General features: G+C 43.9%; 1 protein-coding gene across 1 annotated transcript; it reads right to left on the minus strand.

Annotated features, from left to right (window-relative positions):
- Positions 1–399: 399 nt before the first annotated feature.
- On the minus strand, positions 400–13,998 carry LOC116355416 (keratin, type I cytoskeletal 42-like). The gene is made up of 12 exons (XM_031799116.1): positions 13,930–13,998; positions 12,647–12,826; positions 7,849–7,931; positions 7,501–7,657; positions 6,955–7,146; positions 6,313–6,395; positions 5,965–6,121; positions 5,449–5,610; positions 5,167–5,292; positions 4,652–4,859; positions 2,106–2,198; positions 400–1,995 (listed from the first exon to the last, which is right to left on the minus strand). The coding sequence occupies exons 1-10, from the start codon at positions 13,996–13,998 to the stop codon at positions 4,707–4,709; spliced, it is 1,362 nt and encodes a 453-aa protein (XP_031654976.1). The 3' UTR covers positions 400–1,995; positions 2,106–2,198; positions 4,652–4,706.
- Between the last annotated feature and the right edge of the window lie 1,606 nt (positions 13,999–15,604).

Raw genomic sequence — 15,604 nt, forward strand, 5'->3', positions numbered from 1 at the left:
GTTACGGCCTCAGACGAACCATCAAACAGGCAAAACATCAATACAGGATTAAGATTGAATCCTACTCCCATTGTTCTCTGCAGATCCTCTGAAACTCGTCAGATTAAATAGAAAACAATTGCTTATAGAGTTAGTGTGTGTTGTGACATACAGTCGAAGCAGGCGGTCTCCCTCATGAAAGAGTGGCTGCTGAATTACTACCGATCACAACTACACCATATCTACACAAAACCTCTGTATGATGAGCTGGATGTATTCAAACACGGCGCGCTCACTCACACCTGACTACATCCAGATCTGACTCAGCTCGTTTACATGCCTAGGAGAAAAAAGATGACCCAACGTACATCATCTGATCTTCACCAACTCAATAATTAATGTTTTACAGTCAGGAAATAATGACATGTTAGTACTCATGTTTATTTTAAGAGTTTTGCTTTAAGTAGATTTCACATGGGTCACAAGTTCACAACATCATAAATAGGGAATAAAATAAATGTAGGAAAATGGGGGAAGAGGAATGTGGAGTACTGACTGTGTTGATGGCCAGTACCGACTGTGTTGATGGCCAGTACTGACAGTTCTGCTGTTAGAGCAGCAGAAGACCCAGTTGACTCAAACTTCCCTTAGAGCAGCAAAATTGTTTACTAGCAAGCAAAACATGTGGGTCACAAAACAGGTCTGCCCCACATGACCTGAATGATGGGATACTGCATCTCCTCCCACCTCCTCCATTGGTTGTCTGATGCAACCAATCATAATCCGTTCTGCTCTGAGAACTTGTTGGAGTAAGTGAAATTCCCATGAGTGTTATGCTCATATAATGTAGGGCACAGTATGTGTGTTGGCCTCATCCACTCTGCAAAGGTGTTTCTTTTCAGCTTTTTAGAGGACAGCAACAGACCCTCAACTATGATATCAGTGTGCTGGAATGCATTGACATCTATATTTAATCAACAGCCAAATGTATTAGGCCTACAGAACATTTTTTTCCTTTATTTAACTAGGCAAGTCAGTTCAGAACAAATTCTTATTTTCAATGACAGCCTAGAAACAGCGGGTTAACTGCGTTGCTCAGGCTACAGAATGACAGATTATTACCTTGTCAGCTCGGGGATTCAATCTTGCAACCTTTCAGTTACTAGTCCAACGCTCTAACCACTAGGCTACCTAAATGGCTTTTATAAATGGCTGATGAAACAAGTAATACTTTCATCTGATGTCAGTTTATGTAAATGTAATATTGTGTTTCCACTTTACTCACTTTTAATTGGGCTGGCCAAAGATGTTTAAATGAGAGACCTGCCACCTGGTGGCAATGAATGGAACAGGAAATACAAATTCTAGAAATAACATTCAATTCGCCATATGATAGAGCCATATGAGAGTTATAAGGGAACACGAGTAAATTACATCAGTTATCATTCAGCTGATGCATACCTGTCAGAAGGGACATATTACAGTATGCAACCATGACACACATATAGACACACACACACACACACACACACACACACACACACACACACACACACACACACACACACACACACACACACACACACACACACACACACACACACACACACACACACACACACACACACACACACACACACACACACACATACATACATACATACATACATACATACATACATACATACATACATACATACATACATACATACATACATACATACATACATACATACATACATACACATATATATATATATATATATAGAGAGAGAGAGGGTTTGAACACCCATCATCAGGGGTCCAGGGGTATGTGTGGTCCAGGGTTATGTGTGGTCCAGGGGTATGTGTGGTCCAGGGGTATGTGTGGTCCGTTACCGCTTCACCAGATTCCAGAACTATCTGACCTTCTCAGTTAGTTCAAATCCTGGACCTTCTCATCAACTGAGATGGACACCACCTTCCCATCCACCATCTCCTCCACGATCACCCTCTTCTGCATGTGTGGGTTGTACTCTGTGGAAAGAGCCACAACACAGGAATTCATTCATTCATTGTGTGTATTATGGGTAACAACACTTGATTCTTCATTCATTCATTTGATTAATTATTCTCTGCTTGCTCACCTTCCACCACTTCCTGGACTTGTTGTACTTCCTGGACCTTCTCGACCACGATCACTTTCCTGACCTCCTGTCTGGAGGTCAGGAAAGTGCTTACTGGAAGACACACGGGAAGAACACTTACAGTCAGCTGAACTCACCAACACACATCTTTATCTACTAGTTCGCAATCAGCGGTGTAAAGTACTTAAGTAAAAATACGTTATAGTACTACTTACAGTGGCAAGAAAAAGTATGTGAACCCTTTTGGAATTGCCTGGATTACTACATAAATTGGGTCATCAAATCAATTTGATCTGATCTTCATCTATCTATCACAACAATAGACAAACATGGTGTGCTTAAACTAATAACACTAATGACTTCTCCAAAAGCTCATTGGAGTCAGGAGTCAGCTTACCTGGAGTACAAGCAATGAGACGCGATGTTGGTTAAAGAAGATGTTGGTTAGAGCTACCTTGCCCTATAAAAAACTCACAAAATATGAGTTTGCTATTCACAAGAAGCATTGCCTGATGTGAACCACGACTCTGTAACGGCCGTTGGTGGAAGAAGGTGAGGACCAAAGCGCAGCGTGGTACGCGTTCGTCATTTTAATGATAAAGCTGAACACTAAGCAACAAAAGGACAACCGAAACAGCTCCATCAGGTGAAGACCACACTAAACAGAAAATAACACAAAAAAAGGCTACCTAAGTATGGTTCGCAATTCAGAGACAATGATAGACAGCTGCCTCTGATTGAGAACTGCACCCGGCCAAACACCAAAGAAAAACAAAACATAGAAAATTAACATAGAATGCCCACCCTAGTCCAACCAAAATAGAGAATAAAAGCCTCTCTATGGCCAGGGCGTGACAGCCTCGAACAAAAGAGATATCAGAAAACCAAGGATTAAGAATTGTTGACTTGCATAAAGCTGGAAAGGGTTGCAAAATATTTCTAAAAACCTTGATGTTCATCAGTCCACGATAAGACAAATTGTCTATAAATGGAGAAAGTTCAGCACTGTTGCTACTCTCACTAGGAGTGGCCGTCCTGCACAGATGACTGCAAGAGTACAGCGCAGAATACTCAATGAGGTTAAGAAGACTCCTAGAGTGTCAGCTGAAGACTTACAGAAATCTCTGGAACATGCTAACGTCTCTGTTGACGAGTCTACGATACGAAAGACACTCAACAAGAATGGTGAGAACACCACGGAAGAAGCCACTGCTGTCCAAAAAAAACATGCTGCACGTCTGAAGTTGGATGTTCCACAGCGCAACTGGAAAAATATTCTGTGGACAGATGAAACTACAGTTGAGTTGTTTGGAAGGAACACACAACACTATGTGTGGAGAAAAAAATGCACAGCACACCAACGTCAAAACCTCATCCCAACTGTAAAGTATGGTGGAGGAAGCATTATGGTTTGGGGCTGCTTTGCTGCCTCAGGGCCTGGACAGCTTGCTATCATGGACGGAAAAATGAATTCCCAAGTTTATCAAGACACTTAACAGGAGAATGTTAGGCTATCTGGTCACAATTTGAAGCTCAACACAAGTTGGGTGATGCAATATGACAACGACCCAAAACACAAAAGTAAATCACAACAGCATGGCTTCAACAGAAGAAAATATGTCTTCTGGAGTGGCCCAGTCAGAGTCCTGACCTCAACCCGATGTGAGATGCTGTGGCATGACCTCAAGAGAGCAGTTCACGCCAGACATCCCAAGAATATTGCTGAACTGAAACAGTTTTGTAAAGATGAATGGTCCAAAATTCCCCCTGACCGTTGTGCAGGTCTGATCCGCAACTACAGAAAATGTTTGGTTGACGTTATTTCTGCCATAGGAGGATCAACCAATTGTAAAATCCAAGGGTTCACAAACTTTTCCTACCCTGCACTGTGAATGTTTACACGGTGTGTTTAATAAAGCCATGAAAACGTCTAATTGTTTCTGTATTATTAGTTGAAGCAGACTGTGTTGGTCTATTCTTGTGACCTAGATGAAGATCAGATAACATTTTATGACCAATTTATGCAGAAGTCCAGGCATTTCCAAAGGTACTTAACTTTACTATTTATATTGTTCCCTACTTTTACTTCACTACATTCTTTAAGACAATATTGTGCTTTTCCTTGACACCCAAAGTTCTCGTTACATTTTGAATGCTTAGCAGGACAGGAAAATAGTCCAATTCACGCACTTATCAACCGAACATTCCTGGTCAGCCCCGGACTTTCCGTAAATTTAAAAAACAAGAAAATGGTGCCATCTGTTTTGCTTAAAATAAGGAATTTGAAATTATTTACACTTTTACTTTTGATACTTAAGCATATTTTAAACCAAATACTTTTAGACTTTTACTCAAGTAGAATTTTACTGGGTGCCTTTTACTTTTATTTTAGTCATTTTCTATTAAGGTATCTTTACTTTTACTCAAGTATGACAGTTGGGTAATTTTTTCCACCACTGTTTGCAGTGAGGTGCCAATAAACAGCTGTCTTCCCCCCATCCCTTCCCCCTCCCTCTCTTTCCTGCCCCTCCATTATCCCCTCTCACCTGAATACCTCTCCATCCAGCAGCCTCCTGTACTCAGCAATCTCCATCTCCAGCCTCATCTTGATGAGTACTCGGAGGCCTGCTGCTGGATGCTGACGTTGAGCTGCTGCAGCTCCTCCTCCATGCTGTTGATACAAACCTGCAGCTGGCTCAGCTGGGAGCCGTGGCGGCCGTTTATATCAGCGACGCTCTGCTCCAGGTACCCATTCTACAGGAATGTGTTTATGTTTGTAAGGGATGAAGGAAATGGAGAAGGAAGGAGGGAGAGGGTAGTAGAAATGTATAAAGAGGGAGATGAAGGGCAGAGATAGTTAGACTTGTGTGCATGAAGGTGTTAGAACACCTTGACATTAGACCACTGTGGAGGTCTGAAAACTTCTAACAAACTTTGATTTTGGAGTGTAATGTTCCTTTAAAAACCTAATGGAATTCCATATTTTAGGAACAGACATAGGGTAAAGAGAAATGCTATATGTTTAGGGATGCTGATTCACTAAGATGGTTTGACATCATACCTGAGTGAGCAGGCCATGCAGTTCAATCTCCAGGCTCTGGAAGGTCCTCTTCGGGTCGGTCACCTGAGACTGAGAGGTCTTCAACTCTGTGGTGCTGGTGGTGATCTGGCTCTGAAGCACCTCTACCTGACACACACACGCACACACACACACACACTGTATTGGTCAAGTATAGTACCACTTCCCAAAATACATGTAAATTGTGCCTCTTACAAAAGGCATTTAGGGACCCAGGCCCACACCCTTCGAGGCCCCTTGTCCTATTTTCAGAGGTTGTCTCACCTTGCTCTCGAACCACTTGGCAGCATCTCTCTTGTTCTTTGTCACCATGCCCTCAGACTGGGTCCTCATCTCCTCCAGCACCTTGCTCATGTCCACTGAGGAAGCACAGTCCATCTCCACATTCACAGCACCACACTGCTGTGTCTGCATCAACTGCATCTCCTATCAACAGGAAAAGGGGGACAAATTGTGCTATAATACCTGGGATTTGTAGTTTACTCACACACAGGGAAAGGGCAAAAGCGCCTGAAAACAATGAGTTACTGTATATTTGAGTACTTATAACAGTGAAGTTGCCATAGATTTGTTGTGGGTGAGTTTTGCCCCCATGTGGCCAAATATTGAAGGGTCTCAAACCCACTGAGAATTAACAAAGTGCAAAAACAGTGCAAAAACTACAGGGGCTGCCAGTGTGTCCTAATGAAAAAACCCATGTGGCTGTCCTGGCCCATTGACACTTCAGACAACAGCACACGCATTAAGACTTGGGTGTGTGAGAAGAAATGAGGAGGTTACCTCCTCATGGTTCCTCCTGAGGTAGACCAGCTCCTCCTTCAGCCCCTCAATCTGCATCTCCAGGTCAGATCTGGTGAGCGTAAAGCTGTCCAGGTCTCCTCTCAGACAAGCCACATCCCCTTCCATCTTCATACTCATGTTAGCCTCCGTCGCTAACCTACAGGGGTTCAGGAAAGACACAACTTGCCCAACCATGAACTGATCCATAGCTCCTGCATACCCCCATAAGCATTTCTGTAGATCTGGGAGGATTGGATCTACTCAATCTCAAACCTATAGGCCAAAGCAACAAATAGAAACAGTACACTCACAGAGGCTGTGTACAGTACAAACAGGAAGTGCACCTACTTCATCTTGAAATCATCAGCTGCAACTCTGGCATTATCCACCCGCAGGATCATCTGAGCGTTCTCCACAGACCTGGCATGGATCTAGGAACAGGAGGACAGCCACAGTCAATGGAATGTAATATCAGAGTCAACTATGTATGGGATATCATGTGTGTAGATCAACAGATCAGGTTCATGTCTACTGTTCATTCATATACAACAGGACACCATTTTTCAACAGTCAACAAGATAAATAATGAAAGACTATAGGAATTACACCTCTAATCTAGCGCTAAAACCCCAAACAGCAAGCAATGCAGGTGTAGAAGCACGGTGGCTAGGAAAAACTCTCTAGAAAGGCCAGAACCTAGGAGGAAACCTAGAGAGGAACCAGGCTATGAGGGGTGGCCAGTCCTATTCAGGCTGTGCCGGGTGGAGATTATAACAGAACATGGCCAAGATGTTCAAATGTTCATAGATGACCAGCTGGGTCAAATAATAATAATCACAGTGGTTGTCAAGGGTGCAACAAGTCAGCACCTCAGGAGTAAATGTCAGTTGGCTTTTCATAGCCGATCATTCAGAGTATCTCTACCGCTCCTGCTGTCTTTAGAGAGTTGAAAACAGCAGGTCTTGGACAGGTAGCACGTCCGGTGAACAGTTCAGTGTTCCATAGCCGCAGGTAGAACAGTTGAAACTGAAGCAGCAGCACGGACAGATGGACTGGGGACAGCAAGGAGTCATCAGACATGGTCCTAATCTCCTCCAGCACCTTGCTCATGTCCACTGAGGAAGCACAGTCCATCTCCACATTCACAGCACCACACTGCTGTGTCTGCATCAACTGCATCTCCTATCAACAGGAAAAGGGGGACAAATTGTGCTATAATACCTGGGATTTGTAGTTTACTCACACACAGGGAAAGGGCAAAAGCGCCTGAAAACAATGAGTTACTGTATATTTGAGTACTTATAACAGTGAAGTTGCCATAGATTTGTTGTGGGTGAGTTTTGCCCCCATGTGGCCAAATATTGAAGGGTCTCAAACCCACTGAGAATTAACAAAGTGCAAAAACAGTGCAAAAACTACAGGGGCTGCCAGTGTGTCCTAATGAAAAAACCCATGTGGCTGTCCTGGCCCATTGACACTTCAGACAACAGCACACGCATTAAGACTTGGGTGTGTGAGAAGAAATGAGGAGGTTACCTCCTCATGGTTCCTCCTGAGGTAGACCAGCTCCTCCTTCAGCCCCTCAATCTGCATCTCCAGGTCAGATCTGGTGAGCGTAAAGCTGTCCAGGTCTCCTCTCAGACAAGCCACATCCCCTTCCATCTTCATACTCATGTTAGCCTCCGTCGCTAACCTACAGGGGTTCAGGAAAGACACAACTTGCCCAACCATGAACTGATCCATAGCTCCTGCATACCCCCATAAGCATTTCTGTAGATCTGGGAGGATTGGATCTACTCAATCTCAAACCTATAGGCCAAAGCAACAAATAGAAACAGTACACTCACAGAGGCTGTGTACAGTACAAACAGGAAGTGCACCTACTTCATCTTGAAATCATCAGCTGCAACTCTGGCATTATCCACCCGCAGGATCATCTGAGCGTTCTCCACAGACCTGGCATGGATCTAGGAACAGGAGGACAGCCACAGTCAATGGAATGTAATATCAGAGTCAACTATGTATGGGATATCATGTGTGTAGATCAACAGATCAGGTTCATGTCTACTGTTCATTCATATACAACAGGACACCATTTTTCAACAGTCAACAAGATAAATAATGAAAGACTATAGGAATTACACCTCTAATCTAGCGCTAAAACCCCAAACAGCAAGCAATGCAGGTGTAGAAGCACGGTGGCTAGGAAAAACTCTCTAGAAAGGCCAGAACCTAGGAGGAAACCTAGAGAGGAACCAGGCTATGAGGGGTGGCCAGTCCTATTCAGGCTGTGCCGGGTGGAGATTATAACAGAACATGGCCAAGATGTTCAAATGTTCATAGATGACCAGCTGGGTCAAATAATAATAATCACAGTGGTTGTCAAGGGTGCAACAAGTCAGCACCTCAGGAGTAAATGTCAGTTGGCTTTTCATAGCCGATCATTCAGAGTATCTCTACCGCTCCTGCTGTCTTTAGAGAGTTGAAAACAGCAGGTCTTGGACAGGTAGCACGTCCGGTGAACAGTTCAGTGTTCCATAGCCGCAGGTAGAACAGTTGAAACTGAAGCAGCAGCACGGACAGATGGACTGGGGACAGCAAGGAGTCATCAGACATGGTCCTAGGGCTCAGGTCCTCTGAGAGAGAGAGAGAGAGAGAGAGAGAGAGAGAGAGAGAGAGAGAGAGAGAGAGAGAGAGAGAGAGAGAGAGAGAGAGAGAGAGAGAGAGAGAGAGAGAGAGAGAGAGAGAGAGAGAGAGAGAGAGAGAGAGAGAGAGAGAGAGAGAGAGAGAGAGAGAGAGAGAGAGAGAGAGAGAGAGAGAGAGAGAGAGAGAGAGAGAGAAAGAAAGAAAGAAAGAAAGAAAGAAAGAAAGAAAGAAAGAAAGAAAGAAAGAAAGAAAGAAAGAAAGAAAGAAAGAAAGAAAGAAAGAAAGAAAGAAAGAAAGAAAGAAAGAAAGAAAGAAAGAGGATTAGAGAGAGCATACTTAAATTCACACAGGACACCGGATAAGACATGGGAAATTCTCCAGATATAACAGACTGACACAAACTCCCGGCCCCCGACACAAACTACTGCAGCATAAATACTGGAGGCTGAGACAGGAGGGGCCGGGAGACACTGTGGCCCCATACGACGATACCCCCGGACAGGGCCAAACAGGCAGGATACAACCCCACCCTATTATGCACTACATAGGGAATAGGATGCGCACTCCCATTTAGATAATCCCCAACATAATGGTATTTTAAATAAATGATCAAATCCTGCTATGTCATTGTAGTCATCAGTGGTGTAAAGTACTCAAGTAAAAATACTTTAAAGTACTACCTAATTAGTTTTTTGGGGTATCTGTACTTTACTTCACTATTTATATTTTTGACAATTGTTACTTTTACTCCACCACATTCCTAAAGAAAATAGTGTACCTTTTACTCCTTAGATTTCCCTGGCACCCAAAAGTACTCATTACACTTTGAATGCTTAGCAGGACAGGAAAATGGTCCAATTCACACTCTTATCAAGAGAACATCCCTGGTCATCCCTACTGCCTATGATCTGGCAGACTCACTAAACACATGCTTTGGTTATAGTGTGCTGGAGTGTGCCCCAGACAATCAGTACAAAAAATGTAAATAAATAATTGTGCCGTCTGGGTTGCTTAATATAGGAATGTAAAATTATTTACACTTTTACTATTGATACTTAAGTATAATTGAGCAATTACATGTTCTTTTGATACTTAAGTATATTTAAAATCAAAGACTATTGGACTTTTACTGAAGTAGTATTTTACGTGACTTCCACTTTTACTTAATAGAAAATGACTTAAGGTATCTTTATGGGTAGTTTTTCCACAACTGGTCCTCATTATGTATTTAGGAACGTGCGTTTATAATAGTAATACAGGTGTGTCTTTTAATAATAATAATAATGAGACTTTCCTTGGAGATTTACAGGCAAACAAAAGGTTGCTGTTTCTTCTCAATAGCAATGATGGAATAAATCGCTTTTAAAAAGTTACAAGTTAAGTAAAAGTTGACCGTATAGTGTGTGTGTGTGTGTGTGTGTGTGTGTATATATTTAGTGGCGTACAGCAGGTCAGCCACCAGGGGGAGACTCGTGATTGCTCACCAGGTGTACAAGCCCCATAAAGCTGCCAGAAGGGCAGCACACAGGAGAGGATTGGGGGAAGTAAGGTGACTTCTGTGTAGTTGGAGACGGTGGAAAAAGTACCCACATGTCATACTTGAGTAGTAGTAAAGATACCTTAATAGAAAGTTACTCAAGTAAAAGTCACAGTAAAATTCTACTTGAGTAAAAGTCTAAAAGTATTTGGTTCTAAATATACTTAAGTATCAAAAGCAAAAGTATAAATAATTTCAAATTCCTTATATTAAGAAAAGCAGATTGCACCATTGTCTTTTTTTAATGTATGGATAGCCAGGGGTACACTCCAACACTCAGACATCATTTACAAACAATGCATTTGTATTTAATGAGTATGGCAGATCAGAAGCCGTAGGGATGACCACCCATTCTCTTGATAAGTGCGTGAATTGGACCATTTTCCTGTCCTGCTAAGCATTTATCATGTAACGAGTACTTTTGGGTGTCAGGGGAAATGTATGGAGTAGAAAGCACATCATTTTCTTTAGGAATGTAGTGAAGTAAAAGTAAAAGTACTCTAGCCCGGCCGATACGAGGCGCTGCGATGTAACACACCTGGCTATGCCTGCGCACCGGGGACACCGTGCGTGCGCTTCACGGCATAATACGGTGCCACCGAGAGTTGGCTCAGGTCTCCTACCTGCCTTAGCCACACTCCCCGTGTGTGCCTTAGCCACACTCCCCGTGTGCGCAAAACAGAACATAGAAAAACGAACATAGACAACCCACCCCAACTCACGCCCTGACCAACCTAAAACAAAGACATAACAAAAGAACTAAGGTCAGAATGTGACAGGGATGATATTAAACCAACTGACAGTGTGTCCCAAACCTCCAGCCCCAAGTCTAACAGGAGTTCCCACTCAGGTGTATCCTCCACATCCTCAGCCTGCCTCAGAGCAGCATTAATAACAAAGGCTGCTGCTCTCAAGTTCAAACACCATCTAGAGGATAAGGAGGAGGAATTGAACCAACAAAAGATGGAACTGAGGAAAAGAATGAAGACCCTAGAGCTGCAAACTGAAATAGAAGCTGCCTCAGGAAAAATCACGTTATTTTACATCTGCAGGGGAAGAAAGAAAGGCCAACTGAACAATAGATGACATGGATGACTACTTCGATCAAATGGCAGGGAGATACAGGGTTTTCGACCTCGAATTTCACACAGGGCAGAGGGGCACTTCTGCCAGACATGCACCAAGTGTGCATCCCATAGAAGGACCCCAATTCAATGAGCCCATTGACATTCAATCAGCCCAGGCTCACAGTGTTCGAGCTCAATCAGAACAGTCAGGACCCAGTGTGATTCAGACAGCAGCTCACGGACAGCACACTGCTGCACAAGACTCTAACCCAAGCAAAGGCTCATCGGTGCTGACAAACTCACATAGAGAGCCATGGGGACTACAGATGAGACTTTACAAATCATAGGACGGTGCTCGGGACATTTCACAGGAAAACATAGAAAACCCTCTCATCACCATTATCCAAAGACAGAATGAAGTTACCGCTGTGTTAGTCAAACAGCATCATCATTCCTTTCTGCCATCCAGAGATATTACTGTTTTTGACGGTGACAATTTACAGTACAGGTCATTTGAACATGGTATAGAGCATGGGCTGGGCAACTCCAGTACTCCAGGGCCTGATTGGTGTCACACTTTCCCCCATCCATTGCAAACACAGCTGATTAATCCAATTGCATTCTAAACTGAAGATCATGATTAGGTGATTATTGGAGTCAGGTGTGTTAGCTGGGGCAAAACTGTGACACCAATCAGGCCCTCGAGGACTGGAATTGCCCACCCCTGATATAGAGAATAGAGCCCCAAACTAGCAAGGACAAACTGCACTTCCTTGAATCGTACCCCAGAGGGCAGGCTCGAGAGCTAGTTAGGAGCTGGCTCCAGATAGGGGCTCCAGATAGGGGCTATCAGAAAGCCAGGGGCTTATTGAAAGAGCACTACGATAATAAATACAAGATTGTCAATGCATACATGGAGAAGGCTTTTAGCTGGCCTAGCATCAAATCCGAAGACCACAAGGCATTACAGGCTGATGCATTATACCTCAGAGGCTTGTTGTAATGCAATGGAAGATATGGATGAGATGGATCTGGCCTCCAGCTGAAAGAACATCATCCTGAAACTACCTTACAACCTCATGGAGAGGTGGAGGTCGGTTGCTTGTGAGTTACAGGAGCACCATGGTAGGCGTGATAGACTCCTTGATCTCATCCTGTTCATTGAAAAACAAGTGAGAATAGCTACACATCCAGTGTTCTGTGATATTGGAGATCCTACAGAATCCAGAAGCAAGACTCAAAGGCCACAGTCAAGCCCCCCAAACCCAATACATCAGATGTCTGTTCTGTAACAGCGGACACAAATTGGAGCTGTGTCCACAACTTAGGAAAAGGAGCCACAGGGAGAAGATGGGTTTCCTAAAGGAAAAAAGTGGACACGTCAAGAGACTGCAATAGACGTCTCAAATGCCGTGCATGTAACCAAACTCACCCAAGTGTGCTTCATATTGAACAGCAGAGCATTCATCAGACGCACTAGTGAGTAGTGGACTGGTTTCTCTGAACATATATGGGGCATACTGGGGCCGGGGACCAAGAATGTGTACTTGCTATTGTACCAGTAAAGGTCAAACACAGTAAAGGCAACAGGGGTATCCAGACATACTTCTTCCTACACCCAGGAAGCACATTCTGCACAGAGAGACTGATGACACAGCTTGGCGTCACAGGAAGAGGAGCCAAAATGGTGTTGATGACCATGAATCAAGTAAAAGGAAATTCGATGCACACTCATGTTATCAGAGGATTGGACATTTTAGAGTTGAAGAAAAACAACTTAATCGAATTACCTGAAGTCTACACAACATGCCAGTGAGTACAGAAACCGTCCCTACAGAGAAAGAAATGTCCAAGTGACCTTGCCTGAATAATGTAAAGATTCCTGAAATGAATGCAGAAGTGGAGATGTCGATAGGAACCATTGCTCCCAAGCTCATGGAACCATTGGAGGTGGTTAACAGCAGTGACAATGGACCATATGCTGTAAGGACCATGCTGGGGTGAGTTGTCAATGGTCCCCTTAGAAGCCGTAATAATGAGGACAAGAGTCGCCGCCCTACTGTTACAGCTAACAGAATCTCCGTTTCAAATCTGGAAGAGATGTCGATAAGTCAATACAGCACAGATTTCAAGTCCTACTAGGAGAAAAAGGAAATGTCAGTGGAAGACCAAAGGTTTATGAAGATAATGAATGATTCTGTCAAGTTACAGGAGGGCCATTACAGCCTGAGGTGACCTTTTCAGGAAGGATGATGTCACCTCACCCGACAACCGTCAAGTTGCTGAACATCGCCTCCTAAACGTGAAATGCAAGTTCAAGAGAAATGAACACTTCCGTAAGGAATTGCAAAGGTTTCCTCTCTGATGTCATTTACAAGGGGTATGCTGAGAGAGTGCTAGAAGATCAACTAGAGTGTACAGATGGTAAAGTTAGGTATATTCCACACCATGGGGTGTATCACCTAAAGAAGGGGCCAATCAGAGTGGTGTTTGACTGTGCTGCTACATACAACGGCACATCGCTGAACTCCGAGCTTCTTCAAAGGCCCAGATCTGACGAACAGTCTCGTAGGTCTGCTCACACGACTCCGCCAGGAGCCTGTAGCAATGATGGCCTGACGTACAAGCAATGTTTCAACCAGGTAAAGGTATCACACAGGGACGTTGATTTCCTGAGGTTCCTGTGGTGTCCTGGAGGTGACACTAGCCTCTCACCTGTTGAGTGTCGCAGGCGTGTACATCGGTTAGGCGCTGCCTCGTCACCCAGCTGTGCGAGCTATGCATCAAAGAAGACTTCAGAGGAGCGTTGTCATCCGGAGGTGGTTGACACAATCAGAAATCCTTTTTAAGTTGATGACTGCCTGAAATTCGTGTCCGCTGAAGAGGAGGCAGTGCAACTTGCCAAGGATTTCACAAAGGAGGACTCCATCGCTCCAAGTGGGTGAGCAATAGCCGAACTGTACCAGCCTCCATCTCAGAAGCTGAAGGAGCTAAAGAGGTGAGCGTTGAATTTGGACAGAGACAAACTTCCCATTGAGAGATCACTGGGAGTACAATGGTGTGGAGAGAGCAACACATTTACCTTTAATGTTACCATAAAAATCAAAAAAACACGACACACGTAGAGGAATTCTATCCCTTGGTGAGTTCTGTCTATGATCCCTTAGGCTTCCTCGCTTCCTTCACCCTGCCTGCCAAACTGCTGTTACAGGAGCTGTGTAGAAGAAGCTGTGTTACAGGAGCTGTGTAGAAGAAGCTGTGGCTGGGATAAGAATATCCCCAGGTGTTTCTCTGAAAAGTGGATGAAATGGACTCGGGATCTGGGAAAAATTGTCAACTTTAAGATTGAAAAGTGTTTTAAGTCAAATAACTTTGGGTCACCCACTCAAGCTCAACTGCACCATTTCTCAGATGCGAGTGAGCTAGGTTATGGAACAGTAAGCTATGTGAGACTGACGAATCAACGGGGTGATGTTCGTGTATCTCTTGTCATGGGGAAGGCCAGAGTTGCACCTCTGAAGGAGATAAGCATCCCACGCATGGAGCTGGCTACTGCGGTACTGAGTGCAAAGGTGGACAAGATGTGGCGTACAGAGCTACAGCTGAAGCTGGAAGACTCTGTGCTCTGGACAGATAACCAGTCAATGCTCAAGTACATAGCTAATGAGCGTACAAGGTTTCAAACATTTGTGGCCACAAGGATCTCTGTTATCAGAGAGAGCACATCTGTAACACAGTGGAGGTATGTGGATACTAGGCAAAATCCTGCTGATGATGCATCTAGAGGACTGAGTGGAAACAAGTTTCTGGAGTGCAAAAGGTGGATCCATGGCCCAACGTTTCTTTGGAAACCAGAAGTGCAGTGGCCCCTGGAACACATGAACTCAGTTTCCCTCACATTTGCTGACCCTGAGATTAAAAATGCTATTGTTGTGTGCAGTGCTACTGTCAATGAGATTGAAAATCCCACCAACAAGCTGCTATCTTATTTCTCCACTTGGATCTAGTTGAAGATTGTAGTTGCTTGGTTCCTGTAAGTGAAAAAAGTGTTAGTCACTTGTACGGGAAAGAAAATACATCCAGTTAAATCTCAATCTCACCAGCATACACACACGCTCACGGAACCAGATGGTGAAAGACAAGAGTCGAGCCCACAGGACAACATTCAGTGGTCAAACTGTAAGTTTGGACGAACCGTTGATAGCAGAGGAGGCGATCATTTGCTTAACCCAAAGACAAAGATTCCCAGAGGAGCTCTTGACTTTGACAATGACGCCATCTACAGTCAACAAAGGAAGTATCACTTATGAGTTGGATCCAGTGTTGGTGGATGGAGTTCTCCGAGTCGGAGGACGGCTGTGTAAGGCAACGATGCCTGAAGAAGTTATAC

Source organism: Oncorhynchus kisutch, linkage group LG20, assembly GCF_002021735.2.
Source record: "Oncorhynchus kisutch isolate 150728-3 linkage group LG20, Okis_V2, whole genome shotgun sequence".
NCBI classification, from domain to species: Eukaryota; Metazoa; Chordata; class Actinopteri; order Salmoniformes; family Salmonidae; genus Oncorhynchus; species Oncorhynchus kisutch.